At 41.5% G+C, this 22,883-nt stretch overlaps 1 protein-coding gene across 2 annotated transcripts in view; it reads left to right on the top strand.

Moving 5' to 3' along the window:
• Window positions 1-222: 222 nt before the first annotated feature.
• smchd1 (structural maintenance of chromosomes flexible hinge domain containing 1) overlaps window positions 223-22,883 on the top strand; it is a 185,485-nt gene continuing 162,824 nt past the window's right edge. For both annotated transcript variants that reach the window (XM_073043659.1, XM_073043666.1), the window contains exons 1-6: window positions 223-466; window positions 15,211-15,286; window positions 16,747-16,908; window positions 17,033-17,115; window positions 20,366-20,499; window positions 22,174-22,288. In XM_073043659.1, coding sequence (XP_072899760.1) covers window positions 257-466; window positions 15,211-15,286; window positions 16,747-16,908; window positions 17,033-17,115; window positions 20,366-20,499; window positions 22,174-22,288 — 780 coding nt within the window. In that variant the 5' untranslated portion in view covers window positions 223-256. The remainder of the gene's footprint in view (window positions 467-15,210; window positions 15,287-16,746; window positions 16,909-17,032; window positions 17,116-20,365; window positions 20,500-22,173; window positions 22,289-22,883) is intronic.

Raw genomic sequence — 22,883 nt, forward strand, 5'->3', positions numbered from 1 at the left:
CATTGATAGTGATAGTTATTATTCTATGGATTTGTTGAGTATGCCCACAAGAAAATGAAAATGGTGACATGTATGTACTTTGATAATAAAAATAACTTTGAACTTTGTCCACTGGAGATGACATTAAACAACGTTGGACGGTGAAAGAGCGCGCCTTCGCTCGTGCAGTGGCAGTTGCGACCGATTGTCGGTGTGACGGAAGTGACGTGGGTTTCCATCAAACTGGGTTCTTGCGGCGAGCTAGAGGTTCCTGAAAATGGCGGCGGCGGCCGAGAGCGGTGGGGGAACGGGGGACTCGCCACCTGCAGCACCACCGCGTCCTGTGGTCGCGGCGAAAGCCGAGCAAGACAAAGACAAGAATAAAACAATCTTCATCTTCGATCGTCGCCTAGGAGACTCTTCGGAGAAATCCTTGGAGCTGAGCAGCAGCAGCACGTACACCGAGTTCAGGAGCGCCGTGTGTCGGGTAAATAGAGGGAGGGGAAAACACGGGGATCCCCGCGGTCTGATCACCTTCAGCACCACTGGTCTGCTTCATCCCTGGAGGCTGAAAGAGATGCTTAAACTCACTAACGTAAATAGGAGATTGGGGGAGATGTTCGTCTCGAGATTCCCTGCAGTTACGGTTTCATTGCAGTGTTTTAAATTCCCCCGCCGATGGCCCGAACCGCACTGGAGTGTGAAAAGTGGACGGAAAGGTTTTGGGGTTTTCCCGGGCACCTTGCGACTGTCGGAGTCGGTTAATGTCAGAACAGGTCTGCTGGTATTTCTCAGCAAGTTCCGGCCCTCTTTCCGTGTGCTTCAGTGGAATTGACGTAGTGCGCAACTCGTTCTGGATGATGCCTTGAAACAAGTTGCTAAAATGAAGTGTCAGTGCCTTTAGAATGGTCATTTCCAGTTTTGTACGATTCGTGGTTTTAAGGTACACACACAAAATGCTGGAGGAATTCAGGTCGGGCTGCATCTGTGGTTCAAGGTCTCTGCCCAGAATCGCGACTATTTCCCACCGTAGATGGTCGCATGACTTTACAGTTCCTCCAGCATTTTGTGCGTATTGCTCCAGATTTCCAGCTCCTGTAGAATCGCTGTGGTTTTGGGCATTAAGCTCCTTGGATTACAAATTTTGATATTATGTTCCTAAAACTCAGTGAATCTATCTTTTTAAATCCCACTTTTATTTATTTTTTTTCCCTTGTTCTTCGATTTTCTACCAGCATGCCAAGTAGTGTTCTTGAGGAAAGCAAATGCTGAAAGATCTTCAAGACCATGAATGTAGACTTGTAGGGGATGTTGTACCTGACAGATGCAAAAACTTGAGACACAAAAGCAAGGCAGCTGTCAATAAAATAAACATGCTAATTGTCCTTGCAATAAAATACAAATTTTATGAAATTAACAATAGAAAGATAAAATATAAATAAAACCCTAGAGTAAACACCAACACATCAAATGTTCCTGAGGTTTTATAGGGGAGACAAGCATAATGTGTATAGAATAAAAAATATTGGTTATTTAAGTCTTATTCAAACATAAAGGTAAACTGGGATGTAGCTTTGTTATTCTGACATTATAAAAAATACTGCTGCTAGTAGAATGCACTTTGAAGAGTATTGTAGACAAAATCAGTATAGATGTATAGGGGAAAAACAGAATTTTGAAATTGGAATGTCCTGGGCAAAAAGGGAAATGGTGGATTATTAAGGGAAGTCACAGCAGTCAGGTCTCTGGCACCGTTGGACTCTGTGACTCAGAAGGGAAGGAGGATGCAGAGGTGAGTTGTGGTGGCAGGGTATTTGTTAGGGAGGTTCTGTGGACGAGAATGAGATTCCTGGATGGTATGTTGCCTCTCGGGTGCTAGTGTCTGGGACATCATGGATCGAGTCAGCAGATTCTTAAGTGGGAGAGTGAGCAGCCAGAGGTCATGGTCCAAGTAGGTACCAGTGTCATACGTAAGAAGAGTGAAGAGGTTCTGCAAAGTGAGTTTAGGGAGTTAGATGCTAAGTTAAAGAACAGAACCCCCAGGGTTATGCTATGTGCTAGTGAGGCCAGAAATCGGAAGATCATACAGTTTAACTCATGGCTAAGGAGTTGGTTTAGCAGGAGGAGGGTGATTTTTGGATCATTGCACTCTGCTCCAGGGAAGGTGGGACCAGTATAGAAGAGACGGTTTGCACCTGAGGGAGACTAATATCCTGTTGAGAAAATCTGCTAGAGCTTCATGGGGGTTTTAACCAGAGTTACAGGCGGTTGGGAACCAGACTGCCAGAACTGATAGTGGAAAGGTTGTGGAAACATGTTGTTAAGACCTTAGACAAAATCGGGAGTCAAAAGGTTGAGCATGGTGTAGCTAATATACTGAACTGTGTATATTTTAACGCAGAAGTATTGTAGGAAAGGAAGATAAGCTCAGGGCATGGATCAACAAATGGAATTATGATATTGTGTCATTGATGAGACTTGGTTGCAGGAGGGGCAAGAGTGCCAGCTCAATATTCCTGGGTCCCATTGTAGATGCAATGGAGTGGGAGGGATTAGAAGTGGAGGGGTGGCATTGAGAGTCAAGGAAAATGTTGGCAGTGCTCAGTCATGACAGACTAGAGAACTCATCTAGCGAGGCTTTATGGGTGGAACTGAGGAATAAGAAATGTATGATCACGTTAATGAGGTTATATTATAGGCCATCCAACAAACTGGGATTTAGAGGAACAAATTTGTGGAGAGATCACAGACAGTTGCAAGAAACACAAGGTTGTTATAGTAGGTGATTTTAACTTTCCACATATTGATTGGGACTTCCATACTGTGAAAGGACTAGATGAGATAGACTTTGTCAAATGTGTTCAAAAAGGTTTCCTAAATCAGTACATAGAAATCCCAATGCGAGAGTGTGATACTTGATTTACCCTTGGGGAATGAGACAGGGCAGCAACAGAAGTTTGTTTTCGGAAACACTTTATATCTAGTGATCCTAATGCCATTAGTTTCAAAGTAAATATGGAAAAGGATATTCTGGTCTGCGTGTTGAGATTATAAATTGGAGGAAGGCTAAATTTGATGGTCCCAGAAAGGATCTGACAAGTGTTGATTGGGACAGGCTATTTTCTCACAAAGGTGTACTTGGTGAGTGGGAGGACTTCAAAAGTGAAATTTTGAGAGTACAATGCTTGTATGTACCTGTCAGAATAAAAGGTAAAGATAACAGATTTAGGGACCCTTGGTTTACAAGAGATTTTGAGGCCCTAGTTAAGAAAAAAAAGGATATGCACAGCAGGCATAGGCAGGTACTTATGGAATATAAAAATGCAAGAGAGCACTTAAGAAATCAGGAGGGCTAAAAGAAGGCATGAGGTTATTCTAGCAGATAAGATGAAGGAGAATCCCAAGGGATTCTACAGATAGAGCAGAAAGAATTGCAAATGCCAAAATTGGTCCTCTGGAAGATCAGAATGGTAATCTCTGCATGGAACCAAAAGAGATGGCGGAGATCTTAAATGGATTTTTTAAAGTGTTATTTTATTATTTAAATCTTCTTTTCCAGATAGCCTTTCATTTGCATTTATGCGGGAAACAGAGATAGTATATAGCAGTGAGGCAAAGAGGAAGCCAGGTCATGGACCCAATACAGATTACAGAGGAGGAGGTTTTTGCTGTCTTGAGGCCAGTTAGGGTGGATAAATCCCCAGGGCCTGACAAGGTGTTCCTTCAGACCCTGTGGGAGGCAAGTGCAGAAATTGCAGGAGCCCAAGACTATCAGAACTACACACACAAAATGCTGGAGGGGCTCAGCAGGCCAGGCAGCATCTGTGGAAAAGGCGGCGATGTTTCGTGCAAAGACCCTTCATCAGGACTGTCAGAACTTGAGACATCTGGACCAGCTGGAAAAATGGGCTGAAAAATGGCAGATGGAATTTAATGCAGACAAGTGCGAGGTATGCACTTCACTGGGACCAACCAGGGTATGTCTTACACAGTGTGTGGGAGACAGAGGAATTTGGGAATACTGGTCTATAATTCATTGAAAGTGGTGTCAAAGGTAGTTAGATTCATTAAGAAAGCTTTTGGTACATTGGCCTTCATAAATCAAAAGTATTGAGTACAGATGAGATGTTGAAATTGTAGAAGACGATGGTGATGCCTAATTTGGAGTAATGTGTGCAGTTTTAGTTACCTGCCTAGAGGAAAGATGTAAATAAGGTTGAAAGAATAGAGAAAAAGTTTACAAGGATTTTGCTGTGACTGGAGGATCTGAGTTATAAGGAAAAATTGAATAGGTTATGACTATTCTTTAGAACGTAGAAGATTGAGGGGAGATTTGATGGAGGTATGCAGAATTATGAGAGGTATAGATAGAATAAATGCAAACAGACTTTTTCCACTGAGATTGGGTAGGACTACAACTAGAGATCATGGGTTAAGGTTGAAAGGTGAAAAGTCTAAGGGGAATATGAGGACAAACTTGACTCAGAGGGTGCTGAGATTGCAATGAGTTGCCAGCGTAAGTGGTGCACATGAGCTGGATTTCAAGTTTTAAGAGAAGTTTGATTAGGTACATGGATAGTAGGTATGAATGGGTAAAGTGCAGGTGTAGGTCGATGGGATGAGGCAGTTTAAATGGACTAAATGGACCGAAGGGCCGGTTCTATGCTGTACTTTTCTGTGACTCTATAACTCTTAAGTCACTGAATGGCATGGCCTGAAAATTGATGGTGCACAGGGTGCTCCCTGGGGCCATGTTTCTGCAAGAACAAGCACCAGGCAGTTCCTTATTACCCTCAGTGCAAACAAGTGCATTCCAGCTTGTCTTTCTGCCAGCAAACACTAGAATCCAGCACCAATGGGAGGGGACAGCCCCCAACCCAGATGGATTCCAGCATGCCCACTGTGCCTCTGCTTTCTCCCACACCACCTTTGGTTTCTCCTCCCCTGAGCGGCTGCAACAGGTGATGCTGCGGCATGAGGGCCTGGGGCACGCAGCTCCCCAACTGTCGGTCTCATTAATGAACCAGACATTCCCAAAGTCTAACAGGGTTTTGCGATCACAAGAAAAATGCAAGTTGTTCTAGATGTACAAGTTGTTGGTGAGGATACATTTGGAGTACTGTGCAGAGTTTTGGTCACTTTGTAATAGAACAGACTTGGTTAAATTGGTAAGAGTGCAGAAACGAATTGTGACAATGTTGCCAGAACTATAAGGTCTGAGTTATAGAGAGAGGTTGTCCAGCCTCGGTCTTTATTCTTTATAACATTGGAGAATATCTTTATAGAGATGGTTAGAATTGAGAGGTGGATAGTAACAGTCTTCTTTCCCCCAGAGAAGTGGAATCCAGTATTAGGAGGCGTAGATTTAGGGTAAGAGGGAGAAGTTCTAAATGCGACCGGAGGGGCAAGTTGTATATGCAGAGGGTGTTAGTACATGGAACAAGCTGCCAGAGGAAGTGGTTGAGGCAGGTACAGGTAGTCCCCAAGTTACGAACGTCCGACTTACGGACAACTCGTACTTACGAACCGAGGAAGGAGAACGCCTTCTGCCATTTTAAGTCGGATCACAACGCTGTCCGCCATTTTAAGTCGTTGCCGTTGACACTGTGTTGAGTGTTTAACTTTGTATTTGGCTTAATTTTTTCTTAGTAAGATTTTACCCTGACCCCGCCCCCTTCCCGCTCTGGTGGGCTGGTGGCGCAGTGAGATCAGCGCCGGGCTCGAGAATGGAGATTTCTGAGTTCGATCCAGTGATAGACCGCCCCCGTGCCGGGTTAATGTCGATCCAGTGACTCCTGTACCATCTGCCGGCTTGATGTCAAGCTTGCAACTCGACCTTGTAAAAAATAACACTGCCACCTCCAGTTTAAATTCTCACACGGAATATTGTGGAGGATCAAATGCCCAAATCCAGCACAGCCCCCACTTGTCCCATTTAGCCTGTCTCAGTGCGGTGGAGTTTAGGACCCGGGAATTCAGTATGGTGGTCCTTAGGACCTGGTGGAACTCGAGACCCGTCACCCATTTCTGTTCCATTGATGGGAAGCCATCACAATTGTAAATAAAGTAGAAATAATAAAACATTTGGAAAGAAGTGAAACGCCATTGGTCATTGGAAAAGCGTTAGGCTACAGTCGGTCAACGGTCAGAACAATTTTAAAGGATAACGGATAAAGTGAGAATAATGGAGCATGTGAAAGGGCCTGCCCCGATGAAAGCTACAATTATTACTAAGCAACGCAGCGGTTTAATTATTGGAATACATATGTTTCTTAAGTGTTTTATATGCATAGAAAGGCAAAATATATACTATATATTAAGACAAACGTTTGACTAACTGACGCTGTATAATACCAGATGTACTTGTTCCGAGTTGCGTACTAATCCGACTTAAAGACGAACTCAGGAATGGAACTTGTACGTAACCCGGGGACTGCCTGCACAGTAGTATGATTTGAGAAATACTTGGATAGGTGCATGGAGAGGTGGGGCTTAGAGGGATTTGGGATGAAGGCAGGAAATTGGGTAGGCACAGTAGTTGGCATCAACTGGTTAGGATAAAGGGCCTGTGTCTGTGCCATATTGCTCTATGACTATGATTGGAGATGTTTGGAGGGATATGGTCCAAAAGTGGGCAAAGGACTCTGCAGTTGGCATGGGTGACTTTTACTGAAGGGCCTTTTTCCACACTGTTATGCTGACTATATAGTCAGTTTAAGAGAGTGGCAATTTGAACACTTAGTGGAGAAATAATTTGTACAGATTGAGATGGAATGCTTGTGTAAAAATTATTGAGAAAGCAAGTAGTATGAAATGGCTTGAAGGATGAGTAGAGGAGTGGAATGCAACTATACATCCTGGATTTCCTACAGTCTTGGTTTTTATTTAAGGAAAGATTATTTGTCATGGATATTTGTCACAAAGTTGGTTTCTGGCATAAGAATTGGGTTATCAAAAGGATTTGAGTAGACTGCCTAAAGTAAATTCAAGGAATAATTTCTGGAAAGATATTTTCCATTGTTGTGTGGTGTGGACAATGAACTTGTCTCGAGCTTGGTTAGTTGCCATTGGACTATATCTTTCTCCCTATTCATAATCATCACCAGCAGTTCGCAGCCTAGACATTTGTAGTGTTAATACAGTGGACCAATCATGCAAGAATAAAGCATCTCAACATTTGCAATGTGGTCTGCATAGGGACAGGGCCTCTTGTGATAAAATGATGATATCTTCATTGAAAAAACGGTTCCTCCTTTTTGACTGTTTGCAAAGCCTTGCACCTCTGCCCTTTTCAATGCAAATGGCTTTTAAGTTCTTGAATGTGTATGACATTTGGAGATACTGGAAAACTTGGGAGTATTAAAGAAAATAAAAGTATTTTCAAAAACAAAAACTTAAGAATCCAAACATATTATAACAAAGTAACTTCATTTTTCCTTGCTAATTCAGAGGTCACTGATCCCACATCAAGTCTAAGTTCTAACGCGATCTTAGATAGTTTTCCTACACTAAACCTCACACTTGCCTCCCTCCCTGCACCAAAGGAACTGGTTTAACAGCAAAAAAAGCTGGTTGTAATCTGTTGACATTTAAATAACAAGTACAGTCGGCCCTCCTTATCCGCGAATTCAACCAACCGCGAATCGCAAAAACCCGGAAGTGCTCTTCCAGCACTTGTTCGAGCATGTAGAGACTTTTTTTCTTGTCATTATCCCCTAAACAATGCAGAATAACAATTATTTTACATAGCATTTACATTGTATTAGGTATTATAAGTAATCTAGAGATGATTTGAAGTATACGGGAGGATGTGCGTGGGTTATCGTGGATCGGGATCGAAAAAAATCGGAGGTTCTCTTACTAAGTAAGTCAGAACAGGTACATCTGGTATTATTTAGCGTCAGTCAAACGTTTGCATTCATATATAGTATATATTTTACCTTTCTATGCATATAAAACACTTAAGAACGTATGTTTCAGTGCCAGGCTCGGGAAGTTCCCGAGTTTGATCTAGTGTCAGATTGCTATGGAGTGCGCTCTCCACTATGCCGGGTTGATGTGGAGGATCAAAAACCCAAAATCCAATAATTAAACCACTGCGTTGCTAAGTAATAATTGTAGCTTTCATCGGGGCACAGCCTTTCTCACTTTATCCTTTAAAATTGTTCCGATTGTTGACCAACGTAGCCTAACGCTTTTCCAATGGCGTTTCACCTCTTTCCAATCGCTTTTATTATTTCCACTTAATTTTCAATCGTAATCGTGATTATTTTCATGCACAGCAACACTGCGGATTCAGATCTCTTCCTCTGGGTCCTAATGTCCACCACACTGAGACAGGTTAAATAAGGTCTTGGGTTCCGCTGGGTCCTAAGGTCCAACTCAGTATAACAGGTTGAATAAGGGACTTGAGCATCTGCGAATTTTGGTATCTGTGGTGGGTCCCGGAACCAATCCCTCATGGATAAGGAGGGCTGACTGTAGTGAGATGAGGGGGCCTGATACAATGTACAGTGACATGCAAATATTTGGGCACCCCTGGTCAAAATTTCTGTTACTATTGTTGGGCTTGAAATTCTGCCTTGTGTTCGTTTAGGAAGAGAGACAACCAACACCGGAATATTACAAAACTTGGGTTTATTGCAGAATTCGTAACTGGCACAGCGAATACACGGAGTCGCTGGAGAAGGCGCGTTCCGTCCTCCCCTTACAATCTGCTCTTATTTATACCCCTTTTCCCCCCAGCACAACCCCCCGCTACATATTAGGTAATATCGGGCACTTGTGTCCATCTTATTGGCCCGATGCCATACACTCACGAGTTACCTGTTTCTTTTGTTAACTGAATCGCGTGACACTAGTAGTTTCGGTGTAGCGGAATCCCCAGTTTCGCTTCCCCCCCTCCCTCACATTCCGGTCTCCTAATATTACGTGAGCCACTCCTGACCTGTAATGGCAGTCTCGAATTAAACCTAACATTAACCCTAACACTCCCTCCCTTGGCCTCCCAGAGGCCACATCCCTTACAAGCTTTTCCGCGGCTGTCGGGATCAGGCAGGGAGGTGAGCGTCCCCCGGCACTCTTTGGCGTGTCCTCCCTATTTGCTTATCCTGATTTGTCCGACCTAGGGTCACAAAATATGGGTAGGGGTTCCCTAAACATCCGCAATTTTTACAAGTAGCATGCAACATTTCAAAAGACTTATTCAAAAGCAACTCTCAATTTCCCCCTCTGTACGGCCCATTCCAGTCCGTGTTCTCCCAGTGCGTCCGCTTTCCGGGAGGGCCGTGTCCTCCCCTTCCATCGGGAACAAGGGTGCCTGGTACGCCGGTGGAGGTCCATTCTTTCCAGTCAAGGCTCGATCTATAGTCCGGATGACTAGGGTCCTGATACAGGGTATGCAACAACAACCACACGTGATAAAGATAGCAATTGAAATAGACAGTCCTAGAGCCGACTGTCCCAGAAACGCTCCCCACTTGCCGGAGGTCTTATTTAGCCAGTAGAAAATGATGCCAGTTATTGTCCCCCTCCCTTCTTACCTTTTAATGCCCTGTTGGAGACCTCGGTGACAGGGTATGGACCATGCCACCGTTTTCCATTCCAGGTGAGCTTCCCCGGGCCTCGGAGGAACACTTCCACTCCTACCTTGATGGTGTCCGACCCCTGCGGCTACTCACTGTTAGATTATTGAACTCGCACAGTTATCAATTTTACCATATTTCTAAAAACTCTCATATACTCTGTTACTCAACACGCAAATGTCTGAGTTTTGGTAACTCGAAATTGAAGTGCTCCATGGCTCCCTAGTACACAGAGAGGATCAAATGTAGGACGGTCGCCTTTCAAAACCTGACCTTCGCGTGGGAGATTTCTCCTCTTAACAACCAGTCTAAGGTAGGCGCCGTCAGTATCCCTGTGTACTACGGTGTACCGCGACACTTTTCTCCTCCTCACTCCTGAGACTTTTATGCCCTTCGTGGGCGGCGGGTACCCTCACTCAGAAGACTTTTCCACGGGCGGAGGATCTTCCTAAAGACAGATAAGAGTTAGTACTTACCAGTCACGATTCTGCACCGGGAATGATCTCTCCCAGGGTAATTTGGGGTTGGTGAGGATCCGTCAGCAGACAAGATCTAACTCGGTGATTTAACTATCTAGTGGAAGTCTTCGATATAACAGGCACTTCCTGACCTTAGTCGAGGTTGCGGCCGCAAGTTGTCTGCTGTTGGACCCGCCAGCCTGTGTTGTCTCTCCCTCCCCACGTCGGGGTCACCAAATGTTGGGCTTGAAATTCTGACCTGTGTTCGTTTAGGAAGAGAGACAACCAACACCGGAATATTACAAAACTTGGGTTTATTGCAGAATTCGTAAATGGCACAGCGAATACACGGAGTCGCTGGAGAAGGCGCGTTCCGTCTTCCCCTTACAATCTGCTCTTATTTATACCCCTTTTCCCCCCAGCACAACCCCCCGCTACATATTAGGTAATATCGGGCACTTGTGTCCATCTTATTGGCCCGATGCCATACACTCACGAGTTACCTGTTTCTTTTGTTAACTGAATCGCGTGACACTAGTAGTTTCGGTGTAGCGGAATCCCCAGTTTTGCTTCCCCCCCTCCCTCGCATTCCGGTCTCCTAATACTACGTGAGCCACTCCTGACCTGTAATGGCAGTCTCGAATTAACCCTAACATTAACCCTAACACTATGAATAGTTAAGTGAGTAGAAGATGAACTGATATCCAAAAATTATAAAGTTAAAGATGAAACATTCTTTTAAACATTTTAAGCAAGATTAGTGTGTTATTTTTGTTTTGTATAATTTTAGAGTGAAAAAAAGAAAAAGAGCACCATGCAGAAGTTTGGGCACCCCAAGAGATTTGAGCTCTCAGATAACTTTTACCAAGGTCTTAGACCTTAATTAGCTTGTTAGGGCTATGGCTTGTTCACAGGCATTGTTAGGAAAGGCCAGGTGATGCAAATTTCAAAGCTTATAAATACCCTGACTCCTCAAGCCTTGTCCCAACAATCAGCAGCCATGGGCTCCTGTAACCAGCTGCCTAGCACTCTGTATATTAAAATAAATGATGCCCACAAAGCAGGAGAAGGCTACAAGAAGATAGCAAAGCATTTTCAGGTAGCCGTTTCCTCAGTTCATAATGTAATTAAGGAATGGCAGTTAACAGGAATGGTGGACGTCAAGTTGAGGTCTGGAAGACCAAGAGAACTTTCCTAGAGAACTGCTCGTAGGATTGCTAGAAAAGCAAATCAAAACCCCCGTTTGACTGCAAAAGACCTTCAGGAAGATTTAGCAGACTCTGCAGTGGTGGTACACTGTTCAACTGTGCAGCAACACCTGCACAAATATGACCTTCATGGAAGAGTCATCAGAAGAAAACCTTTCCTGTGTCCTCACCACAAAATTCAGCGTCAGAAGTTTGCACAGAAACATCTAAGCAAGCCTGATGCATTTTGGAAACAAGTCCTGTGGACTGATGAAGTTAAAATAGAACTTTTTGGCTGCAAGGTATGTTTGGAGAAAAAAGGGTGCAGAATTTCCTGAAAAGAACACCTCTCCAACTGTGCTTTGGGCTTGTCTTGCACCTCAAGAGGCACAAGCTGAAGGTTTTGTCATGGCCCTCACAGTCCCCCGACCTAAGCATCATCGAAAATCTGTAGATAGACCTCAAAAGAGCAGTGCGTGCAAGACAGCCCAAGAATCTCACAGAACTAGAAGCCTTTTGCAAGGAAGAATGGGCGAAAATCCCCTAAACAAGAATTGAAAGACTCTTAGCTGGCTACAGAAAGTGTTTACAAGCTGTGACACTTGCCAAAGGGGGTGTTACTAAGTACTGACCATGCAGGGCACCCAAACTTTTGCTTCAGGCCCTTTGCCTTTTTTGTTATTTTGAAACTGTAAAAAATGGAAATAAAAAAGTAATCTTGCTTAAAATATTAAAGAAGTGTGTCATCTTTAACTTTATACCTTTTGGAAATCAGGTCATCTTTTACTCGCTTAGCTATTCACAGTAACAGAAATTTTGACCAGAGGTGCCCAAACTTTTGCATGCCACTGTATATCTAATCACTTAGATTAGGACTTGCAGAGAAGCCCTGCTACATAGAGGAGAGGTTCTGGTGTGCTGGTAACCTCTAGCTGCTTCCATACATCTGCACAACATTATCGACCAGCTTTTAGTATGGTCTGGTAAGCGATCATTAACACTTTTTAATTCAGTTGATCATTGTTTCCTGCAGTGTGATATTAATGTCAACAGATTTAGTTTAAAATAAGATCTATATAGTACTGAATTTGGAATTGGACAAATAAATGGAGAGCTGGTACATAAGGGAAAGTAATGGAGTTTTCTAGATCATTGAGTGTATCCTTTTTTGCTTCCAGCAAGCAGAATAAGGGCTCCAAAGCTTCAAAGAATATGCATTAGCACAGTACATATACAGAATACAACTCTGAGATTTGTCCTCCCCCTTGCAGTAATGAAACTGAAACATCATGAATCCAGTTTAAGAAAATATCAAACACCCAATGCATGAAAAAAGAACATATCATGCAAATGGCAAAAGTGAGTAAACAACACACAGAATGTCAAATATCAAGCCAGGAGTCCAATAGTGCTCAGTTTAGTCCAGTTCAGTGTCATACCACTAGTCAATGCAGACCGCAGGGCCATTCTTTGCTGAGCCATTCCAGTCCTCATCGATTGCCCTGATGAAACCTCTCGCAAACAGCAAATAAAGGATCCAGGAACACATGCAACATGAACTTCAAAGTGTTCCAAAATGAGTCCACAGCCTTGCCAGTTAATCCTGGCAACATAGAACCCAGGACTCCTGCACTTTGCTTCAACAGCAGCTAGCGAGAGGAAGAGGAAGACCAGTCAAACGCAGGCAGATGGCACTGACCGTCCTTGTCAACTTCAACTATGCTCGATGCCTCAGTTGGAGGGAAGCAATGGAGTCGATCATGGCTTCGAGCCCACAAACACTCCACACCAAATCTCTCCGAACTTCTTTGGAAACAGCAAAGTGCCAGATTGCTCAATTAGTCCCAAAACATACCATCAAAATGGAACACACAGGTTCCAATCACAAGCATCTTAGTGGTAGAATCATATTGGAAAGAAGAAGTGAAAGAAGTACTGTGAATTATCAACAGTACATCACTGTTGGTTGCATTATTCGCTGGCACTATGGATAATGTTGCAGGCTGTTTCCTGTGTAAGTCAATTGTATCTTCACCCCATGGATTAATTCTTACATCTCAATTCAAAAGTAGTCCATTCAGCCTTTTGGTGCATGTTCGGGCACATTGATATATTGGATGGAATATATGGTGCATCAGTACGCTGTTGTGGTTCTCATTGACTGAGAAAAAAATTCAGGATCAGGTTTATCACTACTGATCTATGGCAAGAAATTTGTTGTTTTGTGGTAACAATACAGGGCGATATATTTTTAAAATAAGTTACAATAGGAAATATAAATATAAATAAGTAGTGCAAAAAGAGCAAAAATACTGTGGTAGTGTCGTCCATTCAAAAATCAGATGCAGAGGGTTAGAGGTGGTTCCTAAAATGATGAGTGGGTCTTCAGGCTCCTGTATCTCCTCTCTGATGATAATAATGAAAAGAAGGCGTGTCCTCTGAGGGTCCTTAATGATGGATGCTCCCTTCTTGAGGGATCAGCTTTTAAAGGTGTCCTGGATGCTGGGGAGGCTAGTGCCCATGATGGAGCAGATTGAGCTTACAACTTGCTGTAGCTCTTTCCAATCTTGTGCAATGGTGCTTCCATATCAGACAGTGATGGAAACAAGTTCAGAATGCTCATCAAGGTATATCTGTAGAAATTTGCTAGAGTCCTGACTGACATACTGAAGCACCTCAAACTTCTAATGAAATATAGCTACTGGCATGTCTTCATAATTGTACCAATATGTAAGGTCCAGGATGCTGTGATGTTCACACCTGGAACATGAAGCTTCTCCACTGCTGACTCCTTGATGAAGACTGGTTTGTGTTTTCTTGACCTGCCCTTCTTGAAGTCCATAATCAGTTCCTTGGTCTTACTGAAGTTGAGTGTAAGGTTGTTGTTGTGACACCACTCAACCAGCCAATCCATCTCACTCCTGAACACCACCTCGTCACCATCTGAAATTCTGCCAAAGACAACTGTATCATCATCAAATTTATAGATGGCATTTGAGCTGTGCCTAGCCACACAGTCATGACTAGGGAGAAAGAGCAGTGGATTAAGCATTGTCTGTGAGGAGGAGTTGTTATTTCTGATCTGCGCTGACTGTCATCTCCCAGTTAGGAAGTCAGGGATTCACTTTGCAGAATTAAGTACAGAGGTCCAGGTTTTGAAGTTTCTTCATTAGAACTAGGAGTTGATGATGCTCAACGCTGAGCTATATCAATATTCAGCTGCCTGATGTAGATATTGCTGTCATCCAGGTGTTCCTAAGCTGAGTGAGATTGAATCCACTGTGGACCTATTGTGGCAGTAAGCAAATTGCAGCAATTCTAGGTCCTCGGTGAGGCAGGAGTTAATTCTAGCCATGACCAGTCTCTGAAAGCACTTCCTCACAGTAGATGTGAGTGCCACTAGGTAATGGTCATTAAGATAGCTCACCCTGCTCGTTATGGGTTTGGATATGATTGATGTCCTGTTGATGTAGGTTTGAACCTGCGACTGCAGCAGTGAGAGATAGAGAACTGCTTGAACTCTCCAGCCAGTTGGTTGGCACGTTTTCAGTGCCCTGCCAGGTCACCATCAAGGCCTGACTCTCTGCGAAGGTTCACCTTTTGAAAGATGTTCTGATGTCAGCCTCTGAGACAGATATCACAGTGTCACCAGTTGCTGCAGGGATTCTCAGGTCAAGGGTCACAGTCATTTATGACGTGAAGTTTTGTCTTGTAGAAATTGCAAAAGTGATCATATTTTAAATGATGTGTATTATCTCAACGTCACTATTCTACTGTCTTCTGTCTCTCATCTGTCTTTGTAAGGACAGGTTCAGGAGAGGCATGGTGTTGAAGATTCACCCTCCCCCCTCCAGTTTATATTGATATAGTTGCAGTCTTTGTATAATGATAGGAAGACCTTGCACTACATTGCCAAATTGTAGCATCATGCTGACTTTATTGTGTTTGGTATATAGGGGCTTCCTCTGGTCAACTATAACGGTCTCTTTTGTAATTTTTTAGGCTTTTGAAATTGCTGAAGAAAATAAATTTGTAATTACAACAACAAATAGAAAAGAAGTCAAAAGTCAAAACTTTGGTAAGTTCATTTTAAACCAGGTTATTTATTTTGGTACGATGTAGTGACAATACTTTACATTAAAGCATGCTTCAAATATTTGCCTCATTAATCTGAACAAAATTAATCAATTTCTGCCAATCCCCACAAAGCACTAAGGTCCATGATGAGAACTTAACAAAACATGGCTCATTTTCCATATCTTGCTAACAACCTTTCAGCAAAGGGAGGCATTGATGAAAAAGTCCCTTCTGTCTCCAGTGTGTGTTTGGCTGACTGAGAGAAAGAATATTAGATGACCAAGACCTATCCTATTCCTTGCCTAATTGAATTTTACAGATTCTGGTTAGGGACACAATCTTGACATTTCACTTGTCTTTTCTCACTTAGACTCTTAAAAATTAGTCCACTCAGGATCTGTACTGTCAATTGGTAAAGGATCATGGTACTAGGTATTCAAAAAATGTTTAAGTGAACAGCCTGTCAGATAACACTAAACTTGATGCTTTATAAAATTGTAGCTGCAATGAGTGAAATTAAATACAAATTGATCAAATTCAGAAACTAAGGAAAATCCTTAATCAAAACGAATATATGTGCACATAAGCTAAATCAACTGATGACTCTTCACAACTGCAAGAAAGCCTCATTGAGAATGCAGTAAGAAGTCCCATTGCTCTGTCTTAGCCCATTAATATTTTCTGTAGTACTGTTTCCCTAAAATACAGCTTATAGCTTTCACCAGTGATGTTCTCTCTACTCGACTGGCGAACCTTTTAGTAAGGCTTTGCTTTTGAAAATGTTCCTTACCATTGTAGATATGGAAAAATGGCAACATACAATCAGGTGCATGAATTTCCCTCACATTTTTGAGATGCAGGAAGCAATATGACTGAGTAGTTTTTTTGTTTCCCAGAAAAAAAACTATTAAAAAGCAAGTGTTTGCTTGGGATGCTGGATGCTGAGTGTATAAGTATTTTTCCTCCTTATAACTGTTGTTATTCAGTTCCGGTATTTCATGTGGAAAATATTTAAACTTGCAAACAGGTGCTATAACTCAGCAGATAAAAAATGAAGCTCTGATTTCATGTTGATTAAGTATAACCTGGTGTATTTGCCTTTTCGATTCAGATTAATTAAGGGAAGCTGCAGTATTGAATATTCATTATTTCAGAGTTGGTGAATCAAATTTGTGTGTAATTTCATTACACAATCTTAAGGGTGTTTTTAAATATGCATATTTAATGTTCTAGTGGTTTGTAGGTTTGTTCTTTACCATGCGTAAAACAAGAAATTTATTTAAAATGAGTATGCAGCCTTGTGGAATAGATTGACCATCTATGACTTTTGAAAGAGGTGCTGAGGCTCATTTTTAGTAGGAACTCATTATTGTGCAACATAATGGACCATTGGCTACATACAAATAATTAGGTTGCTGGTTATTAACTGGAAATGTATCCCAATTTTTTCCCCAATTTTAGATAAATATGTCAAAGATGGAACCACCTTGTATATACTTTATTCAGCAGACCAAACACTGCCCTCAGCAACAAGGGAAAGAATTGATTTTCTTCCGCACTATGATACATTGGTTAAAAGTGGCATGTATGAATATTATGCCAGTGAAGGACAGACTCCTTTGCGTAAGTATTCCACTAGCACCAGTTGTACAGTGTACAGTTGTATATTGCTTGTTCAGAATTTCTTGATCTAGAAAGATTAGCATTCAATTATTTTAAAATAATTTACTTTTTTCATCATGAACAGCTTTTGCCTTTGCTGAATTAATAGACAATTCATTATCAGCAACAGCAAACAACAAAGGTATTCGCACCATACAAGTACGACTGGTGAGTAGAATGTATGTTAAATTTTACATCAATACACAGTTGCAAGAAAAAAAGGTTGTGAAGCCTTTGCAGTTACCTGGTTTTCTGCATTAATTACTCATAAAATGTAGTCTGATCTTCATTTAAGTCAAAATCATAGACTAACAGAATCTGCCTGAACTAATAACACACAAACGGCGCTTTACAGTACCAGGGTTCAATTCCCACTGCTGTCTGAAAGGAGTTTGTACACTCTCTCTGTAACCATATGTGATTCCTCTGGGTACTCCAATTTGTAGGTTATTTGGTCATTGTAAACTGTCCCATAATTGAACTCGGGTTAAATCGGGGGTTGCCGTGTCATGCGCACTTCTTCTCATCAATACTAAGTACACCAGTTAAACAATCACAGTCTAGGTTCAAAAAAGTATGTGAACCTCTGGGGTAATGCCTTCTAGAAAAGCTGTTTGAAGTCAGGTGTTTCAATCAATGAGATGAGATAGGAAGTGAGGGCTGTAGAGGTGCCCTGCCCTATAAAAAAGACACACAAAGTCAGGTTACTGACAGAGCCTGCACTTCTTGGGAAAGATCTCTTTATGTGCACCATGCCTCAATCAAAATAACTTTTAGAGGATCTTAGAAGAAGAATTGTGGAGATGCATGAAGCTGGAAAAGGCTACAAAAGCATTTCTAAAGACCTGTGTGTTCACCTGTCCACAATAAGAGAAACAGTCTCCAAATGAAGGAAATTCAGTACTCTTTCTACTCTCCCTAGGAGTGAGTGTCCTGCAAAGATCATACCAAGAACACAATGTGCTGTGCTGAAGGAGGTGGAAAAGAACCCAAGGGTAACAGCAAAAGACCTGCAGAAATCTTGAGAACTTGTTCTCTGTTCATGTGTCCAGTATAAGAAAAGCACTGAACAAGAATGGTGTTCATGAAAGGACACTACAGAGGAAATCACTGCTTTCCAAAAAAAAACATTGCGGCACATCTCAAGTTTGCAAAGGCAACCTGGATGTTCCACAATGCTTCTGGGACAATATCTTGTGGACGGATGAGACAAAAGTTGAACTTTCTGGCAGAAATGTACAGTGCTATGTTTGGAGGGAAAAGGACATTGCACACCAACACCAAAACCTCATAACAACTGTGAAGCATGGTGGAAGGAGCATCATGGTTTGGGGCTGCTTTGCTGCCACAGGGCCTGGATAACTTGAAATTGTTGAGGGAACAATGAATTCCAAGTTGTATCAAGACATCATACAGGAGTATGGGCAGGGTAGCGGTCTGTCACTTGAAGCTTGGATGATGCAACAAGACAATGATCTGAAACACAAGAGTAAATCAACAACAGAATGGTTTAAAAAGAAGAATTTTTTGTTTTGGAATGGCCAAGTCAGAGTCCAGACCTTAACCCAATTGAGATGCTGTGGCATGACCAGAACAGGGCTGTTTAAGCAAGGTATGCCAGAAATATTGATGAACTGAAACAGTTTTGTATGGAGGAATGGTCTAAAATTCCTCCCCGGTGTTGTGCAAGTCTGATCATTTGTTGGAGGTTATTTCTGCTGAAGGAGGTAGTACCAGTTATTAAATGCAAGGGTTCACATACTTTTTCCACCCTTGACTGTGAATGATTAAACAATGTGTTCAATAAAGTCTTGACAAGTACAATTGTTATTTGTGTTATTAGTATAGGCAGATTGTGCTTGTCTATGTGACATAAATGAAGATCAGACCACATTTTATGAGTAATAAATGCAGAAAACCAGGTACTTGCAAAAGCTTCACAAACTGTTTCTTACAACTGTCTACTTTCTGAAAATCATTTCCAATATGAATTTTGATAGCTGCTTGTTTATATTTGAAATACAAATTTCATATAGTTATTTGCCATGCTGTAAAATGTAGACTTTTGCCAAAAAAGGTATTTTAAAAGTATGATTGCACTGTGGGTTAAGACATTTCCAATACAAATGTGAAAAGAGAAATGACAGGTGACCTTACTGAAATGTAGTATTCGGGGTGGATGCTGAGAAGACAGGGAATGAAAGGATTATCATATGAAGAGTGATTGATGGCTCTTGGCCTAAATTTCAGCGAGTACTGAGGGAGGATCTCATTGAAACTTATGAAATGTTGAACGGCGTAGACAGAGTGAAGGTGGCGAGGATGTTTCCTGTGGTGGTGGAGTCTGGAACCAGAGGGCAGAGCCTCAGAATAGAGGGACGTTGCTTTAGAACCAAGATGAGGAATTTTTTGGCCAGAGGATGGTGAATCTGTGGAATCTGTTGGCACAGGCGGCTCTGGGGGGGCTAGGTCATTGGGTCCATTAAAGGCAGAGGTTGATAGGTTCATGATTAGTCAGGGCGTGAATGGTTACAGTGAGAAGGCAAGAGAATGGGGTTAAGAGAGAGATGGGTCAACCATGAAGAAATGGCGGAGCAGACTATGGGCCGAATAGCCTAATTCTGCTCCTACGTTTTATAGACTTAAAAATTCCCTCTCAGTTTGATTCGAAATGGTTGACCCATCATTCTGAAACTAGTCTAAAACCAGTTTTAGAATGAAGGGTCAACCATTTAAGATTAAGGTGAGAAAGAGTTTCTTCTGATGGTTAGAGAACTGTGGAGGCAGAATCATTAACATATTTAAAGCAGGAATTAAGACATTTTAAACAAGACATTCAAGAGATTTGACGAAGGAGCTGGAAGATGATATTGAGGCCAAAGATATGGATCAAACAAGACCTCATTGAATGGCTGAGCAGGCTTAACCCTGTTTCTTATGTCTGTATATGAATTCAGAATCAGGTTTAATATCACCAGCATATTTTGTGAAATATCTTTACTGCAGCAGTACAATGAAATAATAAACAAAAAAACCTTGAGTTACATTAAGCAGTTATGGTTCTCAGCAGTAGCAGGCTACAACCAGATATTTGATGATTTCATCTGTTTTCAATGGGAGCTTCTGCTTCAGGTCAACAGTGTTTAGCACCCTGGAAGTGAATTTATAATGAATGGTAAAAAATGCATACAGAAAATTATTATATAACTATGGAGAAAGAACTGATGTATGGGACTTTTTAAAAAAAAACTGGTGCAAATGGCTGCTTGACCTTATGTGCTTTTCATTAATGTATGATTTCATATTTAGGTTCCAATTTCATATCTGCACCTTCTGTACAATTATTGTCCATATTCTCTCAGTTGTGTCCAGCTTACAGATTGTCATTTAACTGTTGCCTATTTGTCGTTTTTTTAAGTTGTTTGATGAATCTCAAGGTAAGCCAGCTGTGGCTGTAATTGACAACGGGAGGGGAATGACATCAAAACAACTTAACAACTGGGCTGTATATCGGCTTTCCAAGTTCACCAGAACTGAGGACGACGTTGAAAGGTTTGTTTCTTATATGAAAATGCAGTTAATTTGAATGAAGATGTTGGTTCATATTGCTCATTGCTGTTTAAATACGTAGAGCTTTTCATCATCAAGTGGCCTTCAAATGGAAACCGGTACTGATGTGATTTTCCAAGTAATTTAAAATGATTTTCCCTGGGTGAAAAACTATTTGGGGCTTTAATAAAATGCAAAACAAAAACCCTACACATACTGGAAATCCTGGAATTGCCACTGGATCCAACACCCTTTTTAAAGTAGTTTACATGTAGTCAACAACAGGACCGAGTTTACAAACATTTTTTCTCTTTCTGGAGTTGCTTATTTACAATCATAAGTGTTTTGCTCATGAAGAATGGCCACAGAATGGAGTGCTGTAGGGATACTGCTGCACGATGGCCTTTACCTCAATGTGAATGTGTTATCTTTAGAAACAGAAATAAGAGGAAATATATAAAGAATTGGATTTGTAGCAAGGATTGAACAAGATACTGTCATTTGTTTGGATAAATAAAGTTCAATACTTCTAAAATAAACCTTGTAGTAGTAATAATATATATTGTATCCTTGTAAAAATACCGGTAGGTTTTTTCTTGAACATCCTGCTACAATGTAGATGTTGGTCCTGGTATTGGACCTACATGTTATCAGGGTAAGACTTGCGCTAACAAGTCATAGGTTTGAATAACTTGAATCATTTAAATCACAGAGAACTGGTTCTCTGTGTCTTGGAGTTTTTGTCTAGTTTATATACTGTGAAGTCAGGCTAACAATTAGATAAATATTTTCTATTCATTTACAGTGGCACTAATTATATAATTCTTTATTTCTGTGTTGACTCAGCATCAAATTAGACGAATCTGCTAATTACAATTAGTAAGTAATAAACAGACATACTTTATTGATCCCGAGGGAAATTGGGTTTCGTTACAGCCGCGCCAACCAAGAATAGTGAAGAAATATAGCAATATAAAACCATAAATAATTAAATAACAAGTTAATCATGCCAAGTGGAAGTAAGTCCAGGACCAGCCTATTGGCACAGGGTGTCTGACACTCTGAGGGAGGAGTTGTTAGGTTTGATGGCCACAGGTAGGAATGACTTACAGACAGACAGACATACTTTATTGATCCTGAGGGAAATTGGGTTTCGTTACAGCTGCACCAACCAAGAATAGTGAAGAAATATAGCAATATAAAACCATAAATAATTAAATAATAATAAGTTAATCATGCCAAATGGAAGTAAGTCCAGGACCAGCCTATTGGCTCAGGGTGTCTGACAGTCCGAGGGAGGAGTTGTAAAGTTTGATGGCCACAGGTAGGAATGACTTCCTGTGACGCTCAGTGTTACATCTCGGTGGAATGAGTCTCTGGCTGAATGTACTCCTGTGCCTAACCAGTACATTATGGAGTGGATGGGAGTCATTGTCCAAGATGGCATGCAACTTGGACAGCGTCCTCTTTTCAGACACCACCGTCAGAGAGTCCAGTTCCACCCCCACAACATCACTGGCCTTACGAATAAGTTTGTTGATTCTGTTGGTGTCTGCTACCTTCAGCCTACAGTGAGTTATATCTATTTTAGAAGCAAAATATTAAGTTGATGTCGAATTATTCCACAGATTATCAATTTCTCTCTTCAAAAGGAAAGTATTATTCTTATTTCCTCAGTGACCACTCAGGATATGTTCGTCCATCTGTGGTGCCACGCAGCCTGAACAGTGACATTTCATATTTCGGTGTTGGTGGGAAACAAGCAGTTTTCTTCATTGGCCAGTCAACCAGAGTAAGTTGATAAATTTAAGAATACTAGCACACGTTTATTATCAAAAGATTGCTTTTAGCAACTTCTGAATGTAAGTTTTTGAATAAAGCATTGATTTTTTTTTCTTTCAAGTTCTTCTGATGAGACTAGAACATATGTGTTCCTATAGAAGTTGGGTGAATCATATCTTTGTTGGAAAAACTGAAGGCAAAGTAGGAACTGTGTGTAGTTAGATATCACATTAAGTTGATCTTCCTGGAGGCAATTCCTGAGAACTGTTGGTAACCCTGAAATGCACAAAACATCTGTGAAGAGAGAGGGTGCAGGTGCAGGAAGAGCAGCAACAAGCTGGTGTCAATGATTTGGTGAATGAGTGAGTCTTAGTGCTTTTGATCCTGCTCAGCTCAATCCACTTTATCTAGCTCTTGTTTGTTGTGATGTTGGGGTTGGGCGAGGGCATATGGAACTGGTCTGTTCCTTCTTGACAGATAGTGTTGTAGCCGCTCTGCAACTGACAAATTCATCCTGCCTGTCTCCCAAATGTCCAGGCTATTCGTGAATCAGGCACTTGTAATCGAGAGTGGACCTGTACTTCCTTGAAATGTAATACTTCAAA

The sequence above is a fragment of the Hemitrygon akajei genome, chromosome 1 (genome assembly GCF_048418815.1).
Source record: "Hemitrygon akajei chromosome 1, sHemAka1.3, whole genome shotgun sequence".
Lineage (NCBI taxonomy): Eukaryota > Metazoa > Chordata > Chondrichthyes > Myliobatiformes > Dasyatidae > Hemitrygon > Hemitrygon akajei.